The sequence below is a fragment of the Brachyistius frenatus genome, unplaced genomic scaffold (assembly GCF_029030835.1).
Source record: "Brachyistius frenatus isolate BFR_SWC_R1_liver_20210118 unplaced genomic scaffold, ASM2903083v1 Contig_100, whole genome shotgun sequence".
In the NCBI taxonomy this organism is placed as follows: Eukaryota; Metazoa; Chordata; class Actinopteri; family Embiotocidae; genus Brachyistius; species Brachyistius frenatus.
Genome location: NW_027210699.1, coordinates 717,090 through 735,830, shown reverse-complemented (window position 1 = coordinate 735,830; position 18,741 = coordinate 717,090). Strand labels below are relative to the sequence as shown.

At 41.3% G+C, this 18,741-nt stretch overlaps 1 protein-coding gene across 5 annotated transcripts in view; it reads left to right on the top strand.

Annotated features, from left to right (window-relative positions):
- Positions 1 to 18,741, top strand: part of LOC138628405 (cell migration-inducing and hyaluronan-binding protein-like) — a 157,480-nt gene that overhangs the window by 83,785 nt on the left and 54,954 nt on the right. For all 5 annotated transcript variants that reach the window (XM_069711436.1, XM_069711438.1, XM_069711437.1 and 2 more), the window contains exons 3-9: positions 2,030 to 2,167; positions 4,525 to 4,663; positions 7,538 to 7,774; positions 9,114 to 9,293; positions 13,943 to 14,013; positions 14,321 to 14,416; positions 15,930 to 16,051. In XM_069711436.1, the coding sequence (XP_069567537.1) occupies positions 2,030 to 2,167; positions 4,525 to 4,663; positions 7,538 to 7,774; positions 9,114 to 9,293; positions 13,943 to 14,013; positions 14,321 to 14,416; positions 15,930 to 16,051 (983 nt within the window). The remainder of the gene's footprint in view (positions 1 to 2,029; positions 2,168 to 4,524; positions 4,664 to 7,537; positions 7,775 to 9,113; positions 9,294 to 13,942; positions 14,014 to 14,320; positions 14,417 to 15,929; positions 16,052 to 18,741) is intronic.

The window sequence follows — 18,741 nt, the reverse complement described above, 5'->3', positions numbered from 1 at the left end:
CTGCAGACAAACACCTCCACAGACACTGCGATCTCCAGAGACAAACAAACAGCCACCAGTCACAGACAGACAGCAAGAACCAGCTGATTGCATGTCACCACCTATCAATCTGTTAGTCCTTTGGGAAATTTACTTGACAATCCAGATCCCAGGCTAGTCAGTGCCATTGATGTGTCCATTAGAGAGCAGGGAGATGAGGTAACCACCACACAGCAGATAGCGATAGATTGAAACTCTGTCTGGCCGACCGGACAGCAACACACACAACACACAAATTAAATGGGTCTAGCAGTCACTCTTCCTCAAGTAAGCAATCCAATAACCCCGTGTGCTGTTATGCACCAATTTGGAAGCCGAGACAATTAGAGTTGGAAGAAATTAAAGGAAAGGAAGAAATCAGAAAGTGGTGACAGTGCTGATCGTATCAATCTGGGATTATTGATGATTTCCTAATTTAAAATACATTTTTACATTGTTTATTTCCTCCTTGTGATTTTTCTGTTTTCCACAATGATTCTCAACAGCCTCCAAAAAACATATACTAACCGGTTGCTTTCAATAATAGGTGACATGTTCGTCTGCATAGTTTATAAATATGAAGAATAGTGTCAGTACAGGTTGTTCCAGTTCTTCTCTCTCCCCACCTTGCTGCTGCTGTAGCGAAAAAATTTCCCCTCGGGGATTAATAAAGTAACTACCTAACCTAACCTAACCTTCATGAAGCGTTTGTCTCTGATTGTTGAATGCCAGTGCAAATTAGAGGTAAAAAAAAAAAAAGAACATGATGTTCACTGATTTTGAGTGACTGACACAAACTTTATTTTTATTATAATGCACAGCCAACATGTTTTTTTTTTTTTTTTTTTTTTTTTTTAAAAAGCAATGTTCCCGCATTAAAAGATATCGTCAAGGAGACAATAAAGGCTGATAAAGGCTTGTGTGGCTGCGGCGTGTTGCACAGGGTTTCATTTATTCTAAAACTAGGAGTGTTTTCCATCTGTTTGTTTGATTCATTCACATTACAGAAACTGCACACTTGCTACAAGGTTGCTCTTTCTTGATAAAGTGAAGGCCAGAAAAAGGACAAGCAAAGACGTGACTCATGGTCACATTTTTATTTCATTCCATTTTCCTTCCTGTAAAGAATCTTGAAGATCTTCTGTTTATTTGCTCTTTCATGACAGCTCGGCCTGTACCTGCCTTGTTTGGAGCACTTGCAGTGAAAATAAAGAAAATTGCTTTTGGCAGTAGTTGTAGTAGTTTGTTGTGTTTGAAGATATTTTATAGTCTGAATGACATAAAATGAACCAGATAAACCAAATAGTTTCTTTCGCGTGTTGTTTCTAAAACCTTTAGTCTTTATATGAGAGGATTACTGAGGCAGATAAAATAACACGGTGCTCGAAATGTCAACATTTGTTGCCTTATTTAATTTTTCTGAATGTGTCATTTTATATTTTGTGACCATAAAGAGTGACCCTCTTGATGTTTGGAGGATATCTGTTTGATGGAACTAATAACAATGAGGACTCACATGCCAAAAACACAGTAGACCACCATTTAAACAATTACTTTTATGATCTTAATACGTGTTTTAATGTGGAATTTTAATCTTAAAAATAACCTGCAAACTAGCTGTACAATTTACAATATTTATATTGTAATGCACACTATTTATCTGTGAAATGTAGAAGTATACATCATAAAAATGGAAATTCTCTGGTAGAGTCATCATACTCAAAGTCATCCGACACCCCAAACTCCGCCCACCTAACTCCGCCCACCTAACTCTCCCACCCCTCTCCACATCGCTGCAGCTCCAGGAAAGAAAGTTGACCGAAAATGCTTGCTTCAGTTTTGATGATTCCCCTTATGATGTGTGTTTTTTTTTTTTTTTATCATAAAATAACATGGACATGTTAACAAGGTGAAACACTTGATTTCCATTGGAGTCTTTAAGAACTGTATAACTGGTGAGTTGTGTTCATCTCTGTAACTTAAATGTTTCTTTCTTTTCTGTTTTCTACAGTGTGTCCAGATAAAGAGCCAGGACTACAACCATGGATGCCAGGACACAGTGAAGACCACCGTGTTACCATCGGTTACGGCAGGAAGGTCCTTCTCACCACGTCAGCTACAGTCCACTCTATTGAGATTCTCAATGGAGGTATGACGTAGAAATCCACCCTGTGTTCCTCTTTTTAAAATGATAATTTGTCTTCTGTACTGTGACATATTTCTGAGTGAAACAGACCACATGAGGTCAGGTGTAGTCACAGAAAAGGTCCCAGCATGGCCGATGGTCCAAAGCAGAGATCTTCAACAGGGGGTCCGTGACCCCTAGGGGGTCTGCGGAAGTACTGCAGGGGGTCTGTGAAATTTTTGGTTGATTAGACAATTTTTCATATTTATTTTTTTTCAATTTTTTTTTTTCCACAAATTTAAATGTCTTTAAATACACATTAACACAAATCCAAAATGTTGTAGCGAATGGATAAATGGAGGCAGAAGATGTTATCTTTCAGTCAGAAATGCACACATTCAGCGACACACGAGCTCTCAAGCTGGACACCGGTTCACTCACAGCGAGACTAGCCTGGACCTGTCCCTCCAAGCCTGGACCTGTCCCTCCAAGCCTCCTGCACTCCTCCAGTTTAACATAAAACACAATTTTAAACAATATATATAGTAGGGGGTCCCTGTTCCATCTCTCTATCAGTTTGGGGGTCCCTGGCCTGAAAAACATTGAAGACCCCTGGTCCAGAGAAAGGACAGTTTGAGCTGTCTTGGGGGACAACAAAACAAACAGAGCTACAGAGATGCAGCGGTTTGGGACATAGATTGACAGATTTATTGAGACTAAGACAAACACACCGGAGGAATGATGTAAACTGGTGAAAAAAAATTCTGAATGAATGAATCAAAGAATAGCATCTCTGTCTAGATTTAAAGGCCTCAGCCAAGTCAGACTGTCTAATGTCAGCAGGGATGAGCCAAAGGACACGACAGGAAAAAAAACTGCTGACTTGTATTTAGCTGTGGGGACAGACAGGACCTCTGAGAGGGCTTCCGATGCTGGAGATGAGACACATATTTGTGTGTCATCAGAAGCACCATGAAGTCCAATCTGACGTGGACTGGAAGGCAATTAAAGGAACCTAAAATTAGTAGAAGTTGGTGAAGTTTTTGAGCTTTAATTAAGATTTGAGCTGAAGCATCAGAACCTTTGGAACATTTTCAGTACCAGCGTGTGAAATGACCCGAAAACGAAACATTAGAATGATCAAATCCGAATGAATCACAGGCATTATTTGAGGGTTTTGGCATCAGATCTTAATCTGAGCTGTCAAACATGGAGAAATCACACAGTTGTTGAGAGTTGATGTCATTTCATCAAACCAGCAGCTCAGTTTTATGAGAACGTAGGAGCAAGAAATCACATAACATCAGAGCAGAGAAGCATTTCTCAAATTGAATAATGCTTTAGAGTTTGCTTTTACCAGCACATTCAGGTGCGTACCACCAGAACTAACAGTGAACAATAATACAATGAATGTGTAAAATTAAACTTCTCCAAATGTCACAACAGAAACATTAAATGAAGTATATGTGAGACTTTCCCCGTGGAGGATTCAGGCCAGAAATATTACAGTAATCTGCACTGAGAAACAAGTGAGAGAAGAGATGGAATCTGAATTCATTCATCACTTCAATAAAAACACTTTCAGTGGAGTAATATTTATTACTCCGCATATTAAGAAAAAAAAATACTGTCACATATGAGGGCTGCTGCGTTTCAGAGAATAATTCATTGTTATGCATCAGTTAGTAGTTTAACCTCAGCAGTCTTTAGGCTAATGGGCACAGTAATAGATTTATATATACATAATCTATGTGTTTAGATTAAGGGATTGTTGTTTGGCACTGGCATTCATATACAATTTGTTGATTTATATTTCTGATTGTGTACTATCAGAGACTGCATGATGTGACGTCGGTCCGTTCAGCAGAATACCCGTCGGTGATCACGTCTGTCGATGGCTCTCTGCGGAGCTTTTTTCTGCCACATGTAACCCGCAGAGCCGTTTACCATAAGTGGTTCTCTACTGGTTCTGTTACCGAAGTGTCACGACAGGAGTTATTTCTCAGAGTGACAGTGTTTCAAAGCATTCACTTTTGTTGACTATATTGTGCAAAAAAATGAGTTACATAATATAAGCAAAAATAAATGGCGGTGGAAGCCGGGCCAAGGCCACTCGGGGAGGAATAGTATATATAGGAGATGTTTGACGTTGAACAGCTTTTCACCACTGAGCTGGAATCATCGGGCTGCAGAGCTGCTCGACGAGGAGCTTGGCGAAGCTTCGTCGGTGTGTTTGTGTGGATGGCCTGAGCCCAGGGCCATAAATGGTAGGAAGACAGAAGGTGTCTGAGGGCAGTGGGGCATGAACGACCTGCCAGGAGGCTCCATCACTCAGCCCCCCTAACTCCCTCCTCTTTCCTCCCCCCCTCTCTCTCCTCCAGGAAAGCTGGTGATTGCTGACACCAACCGGCCCATACAGCTCCGAACAAAGCACATTCTGATTGGAAACAAAGGGGAGCTGCACATCGGGAGCCCAGACTGTCCTTATAAAGGCAACCTCAGCATCTCCCTGTTTGGAAGGTGCGGTTTTATTCATTTTAGCATGAATTTATAGATGTAATTTTTTCAATATGGTCCCACTCTGATGTCATTTGATCAATTAGATATTTGTTGTAAAAATTTTGAATATCAAACAGGATGACTATTGGACATAAAGGATAAATCAAAACCAAAACAAATTGATGTTAAAAGTATTGCCTTCATCCTGATTCACAACCATCATATTCATAAAAATTGACATTAAAAATGAATCAACTGCTGAGACACTCGTTCATTCTTTCAGTTTTCATTTAAAACACAAATCCAGTATTAAAAAACGATCAATTCGGACCAAACAGGCGCCTCCCGTTAAAGTCAGTACAAACATGTATGGTCCTCATTCTGCTGAGCAGTAATCCACTCAGTGATGCCACCAGTGCTGTGCTGACTTCAAAATATGAAACCTCTCTTGGTTGTGAATCATGTGATGAGTTGCTGTAACGATTTCATTTCATCTGGACACTTTTTATTTTTAACATTTATCCTGAAAATAAATCTGTATGAGCAGTGACTGAAACGTCCAAGTTACAAGAAATCACGATTCAAGAGGCTGAGATAAACCTGCATAATTTTCTGTGCCATTGTTCCCCGTTCCTTCATCATTATAACAAAGACATATTGTAGTTTGTTTTTGACTCAGTCTCATGTACAGCCTCCTGCTGCTGTTGTAGACGAATGACAGAAGGTTTGTTGAAAATGAAACCGATACGAGGTGTGATTAAAAAAAAAGTTGAGAGACTGGTTGTGTTGTGGAGCGCAGCACAGTAACTCGCATGGAGCAGGTGGAAGCAACAACCTTCGTGAGGAAGTTACTCTGCTTGATCAACATCAGCATCGTTGTGAAATGTTAAACGTCCCCGAATGTTGAACTTTTGTGCCAAACTCAGGAGCTCGGCTACAGAAGCCCCAGAAATGCCTCAGAGGGAGTTTGGCCCGCTGTCTCTTTTTGGCCCAACACAGCGTTTGACAAGCTCATTATCCTCCTTGTGCTTATTCTACTTATTTCCTTAGTGCTGTAAAATCCTGACCGTAATGACTGTGAACTGTACAGTTTGTGCAGCTGAACTGTACATAATACGAGTTTCACGGCTGACTACAGCATGGTGCTGTTAATCTTTCTTTATTTAACTACATTTGTCTGATGCAAAGAATTATGATATTCTCTCTTTCTCTCTGGTGCTGTCCGTGTATCGCTGACTTTAGGCTGCCAGTCAAGATGAAGAGATGGAGGTAGTCGCACAAGGGTAAAAGATTTAGAAAATATTGGCTTGAAGACTACATGTTTGACTATTTGTGTAAAATAATAGAATTTCCATAAAACAGAATAAAGAGTTAGTGAAGTGAATAAAACATTGATTTTAATTTGGGCGCCTCTGGTCGACAGCAATGAAGCAAAGTCTTGAAATTATTTGACGCAAAACAACCTCCCATTGAAATGTGAGAGATTCTCACGAGCATCAACACGATCGTCGCTCCTCAAAACCGCTGCCGGCCGGATTTTGTCTCCCTGTGACTTCATTCTGTTCCTCGACATTAAGTTCAAACTGAGGCGGTCGTTGTCATGACGCTGTGGAGGAGATCCAGCGAGAGTTGCAGATTGTGCTCGATGAACCGACAGAATAGGACCTTCATGTGTTTGACTGCACATGGAGACGGCTGTGAAAGGGATGGTGGGGAGATTAATGGTTCCTGGTTGTTGTAGACAACCTCTGAACTTTCTGATCACACCTTGTATATTCGTGAGCTGTTTTTAACCATACAAGTGACATCTCTAAGGATAGAAATGATATGACGATCCGTGTTGGTGGTTTTTGTGATTCTTTTACTTCTCATTCACGATTTTATCTACATCTGTGAAATGTTTTAACAACTATCGATGAATGAACTGACACATCTGTGGTGCTCAGAGGATTCTGTGACCTGCGACTTTCCCTCTACTTCCATCATCATGTCATACATGTTTGGTTTAAACTAAAATGTCTCAAAAGCTCTGAGATGAATAACCATGAAATTTGGCACACCCATTCATGTCCCTCTCACTAAAATGTTTAAGCACTGTGGTGATCTGTGCTTTGAGATGATCTTTATTTTAACACAGTAAGGAGTGGCGAGCGCTGGTAAATATTACAGCTACTTATCATCAGCATATTAGCATTGTTAATGTGAGCTTAGTGACTTTAGCATTCAGCTCTGTGCACCAGTGACTACGTACAGCCTCACAGTACTGCTAGCATGTCTGTTGACCTTTTAGTCTTTATGTGCAACAGACAGTGGAGAGAAGTCATAAAGTTATGAGAGTGGGGCTCCTCAGGTTTGCATTCAAGATCTTGTTTCACTGCCAACAACAACATAGATGAAAAAATATATATATATATTATAATATCATTATGCAACCCAGTATGACGGCAAAGCGTGAAATAGACACGCCGGTCCACGGCAGCAAAATGTGAGATAGCCACGCTTTGGCCTCTGTATTCGTGACAGTGTCAGGTTTTATAAGCGTGAAACTTACATTCACGTAAAAGTACCGTAACGAAGGATCATGTGACCAAGTGCAAAGGACATTTTTCGGTGGCATGAATCAGAATCAGAAGAGACTGCAGTGCAGGAGGCAGAGGTTTGAATCCACTGAGGTGACAATGTTGTCCTTGAGCTGATTTGTCTTTGCTAACCACAACAATGTGTTTCTCCTAGAAGTTTCATTTTCCTGTAAATCACACGACCGAAATCATGCAGTAGGTTTAATTTTGTCCAGAACAGGAAAACGTGAAACTGTCACGCCTAGGGAAGTCAAAGCGTGACTATTTCACGTTTTGCTGCATTAAAACATCTACGATTCTCCGACACTGCTCTTAGATTGGATGACAGCGATGAGGAGCACAGTTACTTTGGGAGGAAGTACGTCGGTGTGGGGACCGGAGGGACGCTGGAGATTCACGGGAAGAAGAAGCTGTCATGGACTTTACTCAACGCGACCCTCCGCCTCGGAGAAAGCAACCAAAACCACTACCTGTTCCAGAGGAGCTGGGGGAACCGAGGCATCATCATCCACGTGATCGACCCCAAGACTGGAGAGGTTCTGCACGATGACAGGTGATGGCCTCCTCCAACACAGACGGCGCTCCTCAACACCAAACACTCCTGAGACTTAATTAGAGGAGAAGCAATGTGCTGGATGACATCTCATAAGCTTGTAATGAAGAGTTGTAATGAAGGAGACAAATGTGACTCTAATAGCTCTGCATTGCCTCATGCAGGGATATTACATTTAGGAATCAATGGCATCCTTAATATCCTTTCATGATTAATTATCCATAATGTTATTTCAAATGGAGGTCACATCCAGTAAAATACTACACTATACAACAATAACAGTATATCATGATGCAAGCGAGGAGGGATACTAGTGAGTGTCATTGGTTGTTCAAAGGTTAATGGATCTTCCATTTTGATGGAGGGGCACTGATTTTGCTAAAGCACCGCTAGCACCTGATATTAGGGAGTGACATATACATACATTAATTACATTTTACCACAAAAAACACTTTTAGTGATAAATGTGATTTAACAGAGGTAAAGTGCAAATATTAACCATATTATACTGCTTGTAAATGAGATAAAGTAAATGTCTGTTAAGTATTTTTACGTAAATCGTTATGGCTGTATTGATTTAAAACCCCAATAATGCAAAAACATGAACACCACACACGGCTTGAATTAATTTCTCTTTTCATTTAGAAATGTATTATTGTTCCATATTCCATACTGCAATTTGTGCTTTTATTTGTTTGTTCAGTGTTTATTTGACACTAAGCTACAGGTAAAAGTTAAATCATAGACTTCTACAGACTGTATCATGAGTCATATTTATATGCACAGCCTTTGACATTTTTTTCAACAGCATCATTTTGTATACTGGATTTAAAAGAGGTAAAAACTTTGAATGAATGTGAACCTTTAAATTAACATCCTTCACATGAAGCTGAACTCAAAACGATCCTTTTAAAAACTCTGCACTGCATATAAACGGGATTTATAAAAGGTGCAATGGAATGCATAGAACAAATACAAATATGAATATTTGAAGTAAACTAAATGGACGAGTGTAAACTGGCAGCATTTAACTGTTCATCAGGCTCGAGCCGAGCTGGTCAACATGCTGAGCGGTGAGACGATCAGCAGGTTTTTCTTTAAGCAACCAAAATGTCATTGTTGGCATGCAATACTTGTCATTTGGAAATGTTCATTCGAAGTTTTGTTTTGTCGTCATTTCTGAATCTGACTATTAATTTGAGTAAATATCAGTGCACATTTGCTTTGCCTGCAGTCGATAAATGCATAAACTGTTCGAACAAAACATCCATTTGTGTTTTAGGATTAACAGACGACTTGTTAATGATGAAGTTTCTTCAACCTCCTTTCACTCCCGCAGGTTTGACACGTACCGCAGTAAGAACGAGAGCCGTCGCCTCACAAAGTATGTGGATGGCGTGGAGGCGGGGCTTATCCTGGCCATGGTGGTCAATGACGAGGGCTCCAACAACCTGGAGGACTCAGCCAAGAAGAGCCTGACGAGTCTCGGCAGCCGCCACATCAGCAGCCTGGGGTTCAGGTAAGCTCCTTAAACACTTTAGTGTGATGGAAACTCTCAGTGACTAATTAAAAAAAACGAAAAAATGAGATGAATACGTGAACCAATACTGACAGTGACGGTTATATAACCCCTGCTAGTCAGTACGAGTCAGTTCTTCCAGTACAAACTCGGAGGTATTCAGCTCACAGCATGTCGAGGAGGAAAAAGCTCCCAGCACTGTGTTGTGTGAAGCATTCTTTTAATTGATTACTGTGAATTAATGAGAACATGTTTGAACCTCAGGTGAATCACAGTGAATAGCTGTCCTCTTCTAATTAATCCCAGGTGCTTTCGGGGACCTTTTGGTGCCTAATGATTTTCAATAAACCTTCTTAAGTGTAACATTTCTGAAAAAGAAAATCCAAATTATGTGACAATTGTAAACAGAGAAAGTGTATTTATAATCCGGGACCAGACAGCGTACTTCGTTTATTAATTTCCTCAAATGAAGCCCGTGTTGTATCGACTGTGCCGGAGTTGCCCTGCTGTGGTCGGGTAATGGCGGACCTGCAGTGGTGCTGCAGTACTTCAATTCCTCACACAGGACTTTCCATCTGCGCCATGCAGTGCTGTGAAAAAAGTATTCCACCCCCTCCTGATTTCATCTATTTTTAGATATCTTACACTAAACTGTGTCAGATCCTCAAACTCAATCTTACATAAAACAAAGGCAACCGAATGAACAGAGAATACAAGGTTGTCTCATAACCGCTGAGAAAAGCATTCTCCCCTTTAATGACTAAATCTGAAAAACTACCACACCGCATGGGTAACTGGGTGTTTATCAAGCTGGATTGATTCCTACCACACCTGTTCAATCAAAAAAAAATGACCAAATGAATCATCATCATCAGAGGCATCTCACCAGGGCACACTATGTCAAAATCAAAAGATATTACAGATGAAAATGAGGAAGAAGATGATTGAAATAAATCCGCCTCAGAAAATTTATGAAGCTATTTCTCAGAGTGGGGCTCCACAGATCCACAGGGAGGGACTTTATCTACAAATGGAGAAGAAGGGAATAAAAGTGAACCTCCCCAGAAGCTGTTAATCTTCCAAAGTTCCTCCGAGAGCAGGAAGTCACAAAAGATCCATGGAAAACACGCAATGAACCGCAGGCCTCTCCTGCCGCGGTGAAGGTGACGGCCCGTAACCGAGACGTGGATTCTTCTGTTTCTTCTGTCTTCACTTCAGGGGGACGAATAGTTTTTCACATTGATGATTTGTGTATTAGAGAGTCTATTTTAAATACAATTATCAATTTCCACCCTAAACGGTCGCCATCTTGGCACCGTAGAGGAAGGGGCAGGCCCACCGATGTAAAGGATTTTCAAATTAAAAGCGTGTGAGGAAGCTGCAGCTGTTCCTGAACACAAAGTGTTTCTTTTCCACTGCTGCTGCTGGACAGAAGAATCAGTGTGTTTATTGAGTGTGTTAAACAAAAACACGCTGATTTCTGGGTAAAATAATTAAAGCTGCAGATATTTTGGAGGCTGATGTGGTCACATGATGAGGTCATTTCTGGAAAATAAAGAACAGCAGTGTGAGATTTAAAACCCTGTCAAAACTCCTGCTCTGCACAAGAAAGAGTTCTGACATGCAAGACAACTATTTGTTAGTGTACTGAGGGAAGTACGTCATCTGGAACACAGAACAAGATTATTATGATCCTCTCCTAACCTCGAGCAGACGATGTGAGTGGTGAAGTTTAACCATAAAACCACACGTTTGGTAATGGAGGAGTCACTTTGAGCAGATTTTGGACATTTTTGATTAAAAAAAAAAAACATTTTGTTAATAAAAGTGCAGTCTGGATTTATCTTTCCTTCAAAAGTAATTTACTGTTACAAATTAGTTATTATATATAGATATATATAATAACTAATTTATATATATATATGTGTGTGTGTGTGTGTGTGTGTGTGTGTGTGTCCTGTAAATGTAGGCTGATTCAGGCAGGATGAAATTCATAACATTTGAATGGAGAAATTGATTTGTGTTAATGCAGGAGGAGGCTGGGGAGGTGTGTGTGTGTGTGTGTGTGTGTGTGTGTGTGTGTGTGTGTGTGTGTGTGTGTGTGTGTGTGTGTGTGTGTGTGTGTGTGTGTGTGTGTGTGTGTGTGTGTGGGGGGGGGGGGGGGTTCTGTAGGAAGTCGTGTTGGATCGATGAGGAGAGCACAGAGGTGGAATGAATGAACGCCGCCTCGGTTGTAAAGAGCATGAACTGGGAGGGACAGACTGGAGTTATGAAGGATTGCACAGAAAACAGGGCTCATGAAGATGACTGATGTCCATCCGATCGACCACCAAGCTCCATTTACTAGCTGATATTGGCAAGTGTTGCTGAACTTAAAGTTAATTTAAAAAGTTTTTCTGACATTTTGGTGCAGCATAAGCACAACATTGACATACAAATTTACATGGCGGTCATGGACATATACACGTGTCCACCGGATGAATCTACTGTCTAATATTCTCACTGGCTCTGGTTTGGTCTCTAAGAACTCCTGAGAAAACATCAGACTCCTTCGCTGCTTAACGTTCAGTCAATAACTTCGCCTGGTGCAGATTAGAAAAATGTGTTGTGGAAGAGTGCTGCTGCGCCCTACCTAGCAGCAAAGATGTAGTCATAAAAGATTAAAGAAGGCCTTCACACACACACACACACACACACACACACACACACACACACACACACACACACACACACACACACACACACACACACACACACACACACACACTGCACATGCACAAGCGTGCATGTACAAACACAGACGCACACACCCTCCCATTTGTTATGGAATGCTGTTGCAGCTAATCCTGTTGTGTGTACTTCAGTCATGCTGTATCTCACTTGGTAGAGGGTGTGTGGGAGAAACGCTCGGCCTGTCAGCGTGTGCACAAGTTTGTCAAGAATAAATGGGAAATGGAAACTGACTCGTGCCACGATAAACCGCCGGAGATATCTAGAAGTTACCGTCATGCTGTAACAGAGTGGTGACTCCAACACGGTCATGTTTCTAAAAACAACACTCCACTGGGCTCTTTTGTTTGGTCAGAAGAAAGGAATTCAGGACTGTTGGATAGAGGACTTTGCATCGTAAACCAAATTTATTTTGTGGATTGCGACGTCGGAGGCCTTGTTGTGGGCTGAGAGAGGATGCTGGTGAATCTTGGCGGGTTCCTCCATGAGCCGTGGGGTGTTATGAAACTCCATGCTGCCAATGAGACCGCAGAAAACACTGGGAGGGTTTCATAAATGACTCGAGGAGAGAGCACGAGTTAACATTCCTCTCTCAATTTGTACTTTTGCTCCATGGCTGTGATGGTGAGGAGGACAAACTAAACGGATGGGAGCGATGGAGGCGACAGGGATTCCTGCCTAATGACTCTTGTCGCCTGCTCTCCTCACACTATTACCAAACAGGCCAACACTGGTGTCATCATGAGAGTGAGCCTGTGTAATTTGTGGCGCACCCAGAGACATTTTAATAAGCTGGAATTTATGAGACAGTGTAGACTCTGCAATACATTTTCAGTTGTACAATTTGCATATGTTTACTGCAGCTGTCACAGCAGTGCTGGTGGCAGTGTGGAGAAATAGAGCAACTCTGGTGCAGCTCTTCTTTTAAACCTCAGCTAAAATCAATTTAAAGTAAGTCAGGGGATGCACCCAGATGTGGTTTGAAGTTGTGGTGTATTGTACGACCCCGTTTCCAAAAAAGAGTTGGGTCAGGGTTGCAACAAAAGGCACAACGTGTTGTAATGCTAAAAGAAACACCTGGTTGAATATATATACATGATATGATAATATAACGTATGATATATGAGTCTCTCAGCAGTGAAGATGGGGAGGGATTCACTACTCTTTGAAAGTCTGCGTGGGCAAATGGCTCAACAATTTAGAAATAATGTTCCACAATGCAAAATTGCAAACAATTTGGGGATTTCATCGTCTACGGTTCATAATATCATTACAAGATTCAGAAAATCCATAACACACCTTCCTGACGAGCCGAACACAACCGCTCACCGACGCTCACATGCACAGTGACAGCTGAGACATGAAGTCGCACACGTTCACAGAGCTGCCCTCGTTCCTCACTGACAGCCAGCGTGATGCATTCGAGGACAGGTCATTTAATTACCCAGGCTTCAGCCTCTCACTCTGCATGTTAACATTATTAGAAATACGTCTCTGTCTGTCTGTCTGTGTTTGTGTGTGTGTGTGTGTGTGTGTGTGTGTGTGTGTGTGTGTGTGTGTGTGTGTGTGTGTGTGTGTGTGTGTGTGTGTGTGTGTGTGTGTGTGTGTGTGTGTGCAGTCTAATATACTGTAGATGTCTCTAACCTTTCACCCGCTATTCCCCTGTTCCCTTCTCTCTTTTTCCACTTCCTGTTTCATTTCTTATTTACTCCACCTGTCCCTCTTCCCCCCTCCCCTCCCCCTACACACACACACACACACACACACACACACACACACACACACACACACACACACACACACACACACACACACACACACACACACACACACACACACACACACACACACACACACACTCCTTTCATCTATCCAATTTACCACCTATTTTCTCTGCTCTCCTTTTGTTCTCTGTACAGGCATCCCTGGACCTTTATAGTGACAAAAGGTGATGCTTCCTCTGTTGTGGAGGATCACGCCGTCTATCAAGGTGGGAATACATTTTTAATGTTGGCTTCTAAGCTGATTTTACGTATATGTAGAAATGTGTCCCGGCGTTCTGCGACAATAAAACATGATCAAAGTGGCACTCGTGCAGAAAACCCTGCAAGAGGAGACCGATGTTATGGTTTTATCTTCCATGAGTAACAGAATTTTCACAATGTGTGTGTGTGTGTGTGTGTGTGTGTGTGTGTGTGTGTGTGTGTGTGTGTGTGTGTGTGTGTGTGTGTGTGTGTGTGTGTGTGTGTGTGTGTGTGTGTGTGTGTGTGTGTGTGTGTGTGTGTGTGTGTTAACAGGGACCAAGGCCTCCTCAGAGGCCCGGAGCTCGAGTGTTTTCCAGTCCGGTTTCGGGGAGCATTTCACCATCACCACCAGCAGCCAGTGGGTGCAAGGTAACTGTTCTTCTCACATGTCAGCGGTGTCCTCGTATGACATGACCAGACTACAAATATAACAAAAAAAACAATAGAGCCTCAATTAAAAGCAAAGCTAAAAAGATGTCTTAAGTTTCAACAAAATGAGTGACTGCATTTACTTTTGTAGAGATCAGATAACAACAGCACAGATGGGGATTATTAATGAACACAGTTTCTGATTTCTGTAACTAAATGGAGGGATGTTTTATTTTGTGTCATTGAACTGCAAATTTCCTACCTGCAACAAAACTTCTTTTTTTTGGTAGATATGACAAAACCACATTTTTTTTTTGTGCACCTTCAGGTTCATCACACACAATAAGCCCCATCTGGGTTTTTTGGTGGCTAAAGCCAACATTTCAGACTATAAATGACAAAAACACACAATTCATCTGTGAATTAAACTGACTATATTATTATATATTCACCAACAATAAATTGATATGTATCCCACATTTCCGAACTCATGGTACGACACCCTCTAACCTTTAAAAGTTATGACAAATCCAAACAGAGATTCATTAATATCTAATATTTGGGGTGAACTTAATATATATTCCATCATGCGTAATGATCTATTGAACTTGTTCGCCACTCTTTTGCCATCAAAACCTTTTTATTGCTCTTTTCAATACATTTCTGAGATATCTACTGAATGAAATGTGATGAGATTTAATTGATTGGTTTTATACTTGTTAATTTTGTTTTTTTTAATCAAGTTTCAGATAAATTCCAAATTAATTATCTTATATGAAAAGGGTTATTGTAAGGGTTGATGCATCTTTTTGGTCGCACTATAATGTCTTTTCTGCATGCCGTGTGTTGTAGCTCATTGAATTCTCCTTGAGCTGTATTTGATCACCGTTTGTGACGTCATCACCACATCCTCTCCCCATCAATGTGTTTACATCAAACTGAGCCGTATACGCTGCTATTATCAAAACCTCTTTTCCCACCACCTCGAAGATGATTCCAAATAAATGCTTATCTCCCGACAGATAGAAGCTCTTTTAGTAAACCTGCCTCGCTGCAGCGTTCAGATATGGATGCAGGCACCCATGTACATGATGCACACCCGGTGGAGGCAGCTGGGAGACCTGCACCCCGGCGTCCTCACACAGCATAACGCTTTTAAACTTCAAATTGAAATTCAGGCCCACAGTCAAATGCACAGTCACCTGCTGTGGCAGAGAGGTGGAGAGCATAATGGAAAGAGAGAGACCTTCAATTACTCTGATACAAATGCTCTCTGACAGCATAAATGGACTACGAGTCAAAGCCTTCACAGAGTTTACTCTAATGCCACTTGGACCACTGAACCTGGAGGTACTAGTGTGTGTGTGTGTGTGTGTGTGTGTGTGTGTGTGTGTGTGTGTGTGTGTGTGTGTGTGTGTGTGTGTGTGTGTGTGTGTGTGTGTGTGTGTGTGTGTGTGTGTGTGTGTGTGTGTGTGTGTGTGTGTGTGTGTGTGTGTGTGTGTGTGTCCCACAGAGGCAGAGTGGTCAGATTGGTTTGACAGGGATGATGAAAGGGGATCTGGAGACTGGGAGAAACTGTCCGACCTGCACGAGGCCTACCCGGACCGGCTGTGCAGCAGTCCACTGGACATCCAGGTACGTCTCCTCTGACCTCATCAAACACGTAGACAGACCATGTCTCTGTGGAGGACAACACACTGTCACAAAAGACTGCTATTTGCATTAATAATCACGAATATGGCACACCAACTATATGAATGCAAAACACGGACTCGCCTCTGCCCTGAAATTCTGGCATATTATAAATATTTTCATGTCCCAAACAGAAGTGGACATTGTATGCAAACTTTTATGCAGATAAAGGTATTGTTTTCTTTTATATACAGTGAACCCTCGCTATAACGCGGTTCACCTTTCACGGTCTCGCTGCTTCACGGATTTGCATCGTGCATTGTGTTCTGCATTCTGATTGGCTAAACAGTCTCTCCGCTTCTTCTCTACCTGTTTGTCAATAACGTTGCGGTTTAATATGTACACGTACGTAAAACAGCTTGCCAAATTAAAAATAATCGATGGTGGCATGTCGGTTTATAAGAATCTTTTTGCCCAGAAGAAAAAAGAGCGACAACAACTACCGATAACTATGTTCTTCTCTCGAAAAACCACACCTGCACCGCCGGCTTTAGAAGAAAGAACCGCTGCAGAGCGGAGTCAGGATGCAGCGGCTCAGTCAGAAGAGCAGTGAAATACACGAGTCACTATTTGTCCTACTGTACTTTGTATTTGTTTTCATAATCATTTTTCATTTTCTCCCGTTCTAATCCAATGACTCGGGTCGCAGTGGGGCGGTGCCGATCTCAGCAATTTGAAGCCTTCAGTTCGTATTGATGATTAAAATTATTATTTTACAGTACAGTAGTTATTTGTAAAAAAAAAACATTTATACAGTACTTTTATTTGTTAAACAAATGCTTGGGCCTGTAAAAAGGTTTTGTTCTTTGGTTTCAATGTATTATGGAGTATTTCATTGTATAATAATTGTAAAAAAAAAAAAGGTTACTACTTCACGGATTTCACCTATCACGGTTTCTATTTGGAACGTAACCCCCGCGATAAACGAGGGTTCACTGTACATTGAAGAATACTGAACTATGTGGATTAAATGGGAACATGGATTTATCTTTTTTGTTTTCTCAGAAAGTACAAAGAAATGTGTCTCCTATGTGTTTTATGATTACATGATGAACACTTTCTGTGATATTTAATGATATATATATTTTATATATGTTGTCATCGATTGGTTAGAATTTAAAAAAAGGCGTATCCTGCCCATCTTATATTTTTCCTTGGATATAAATAAAGCTTTATCTTATCTTATTCATATTCATTTTAAACATTTACCTTATTAGAAGCTCTCAGTATTACTGTGTGACCCAAATGCCATCCTTCCATATATACATACAATATATGTAAGTGAACAGTCACACATACCTCAGATACTGATAGAAAACGCACCCGCCAAGGCCACGCAGATGAGAACTGCTGCAGCTGAAGCAGCTTGAAAACCCGCTGATAGGTTATCATCAAACACTTGAATACTGTGCCAAGGTAATATTCAAGGAGAGCTGGCAACCGCAGTTGGCCTTTCCACTGCAGGACACCACCTGAGCAGAGCTTGAAGTGGGAAAGAAAAAAGATCGCTACTGCTCGGCTCGTTTACATGCTGGCTGTGTGTACCAGCTGCTGTCAGCAAATCATCAGGAACCAGGCAACATTATGAACGTGTACAGTGAATAAAAGATACGAAGAGATGTTGCTGATGCTCACAACATGAATTCATCGAACCAGGAGGTCAACCATTTCAATTATTAGAGTAACAAGATCTGTTCAGAACTTATGAAACCAAAACTGAGCTTTTAATTTGAAACAAAAACGAACGAAGTCGAGGCATTTGGGGAACCAATCGTGACTTTCACTGTTCTCTCATATAACTCATAAGAAACAGCTGAAGAACAGGTTGCTTTCCATGATGGAATATTTGATGATCTCCTGTATCTGGAATGATCTCCTGTATCTGGAATGATCTCCTGTACCAGGAATGATCTCCTGTATCTGGAATGATCTCCCGTATCTGGAATGATCTCCTGTATCAGGAATGTTCTCCTGTATCAAGAATGATATCCTGTATCTGGAATGATCTCCTGTATCAGGAATGATCTCCCGTATCTGGAATGATCTCCCGTATCTGGAATGATCTCCCGTATCTGGAATGATCTCCTGTATCAGGAATGATCTCCTGTATCTGGAATGATCTCCCGTATCAGGAATGATCTCCCGTATCTGGAATGATCTCCCGTATCTGGAATGATCTCCTGTATCAGGAATGATCTCCTGTATCTGGAATGATCTCCTGTATCGGGAATGATCTCCTGTATCAGGAATGTTCTCCTGTATCAAGAATGATATCCTGTATCTGGAATGATCTCCTGTACCAGGAATGATCTCCTGTATCTGGAATGATCTCCTGTATCTGGAATGATCTCCCGTACCAGGAATGATGTCCCGTATCAGGAATGATTTCCCGTATCAGGAATGATCTCCCGTATCAGGAATGATCTCCCGTATCTGGAATGATCTCTCGTATCAGGAATGTTCTCCTGTATCAGGAATGATCTCCTGTATCTGGAATGATCTCCTGTATCAGGAATGATCTCCTGTATCTGGAATGATCTCCCGTATCTGGAATGATCTCCCGTATCTGGAATGATCTCCCGTATCTGGAATGATCTCCTGTATCTGGAATGATCTCCTGTATCAGGAATGAT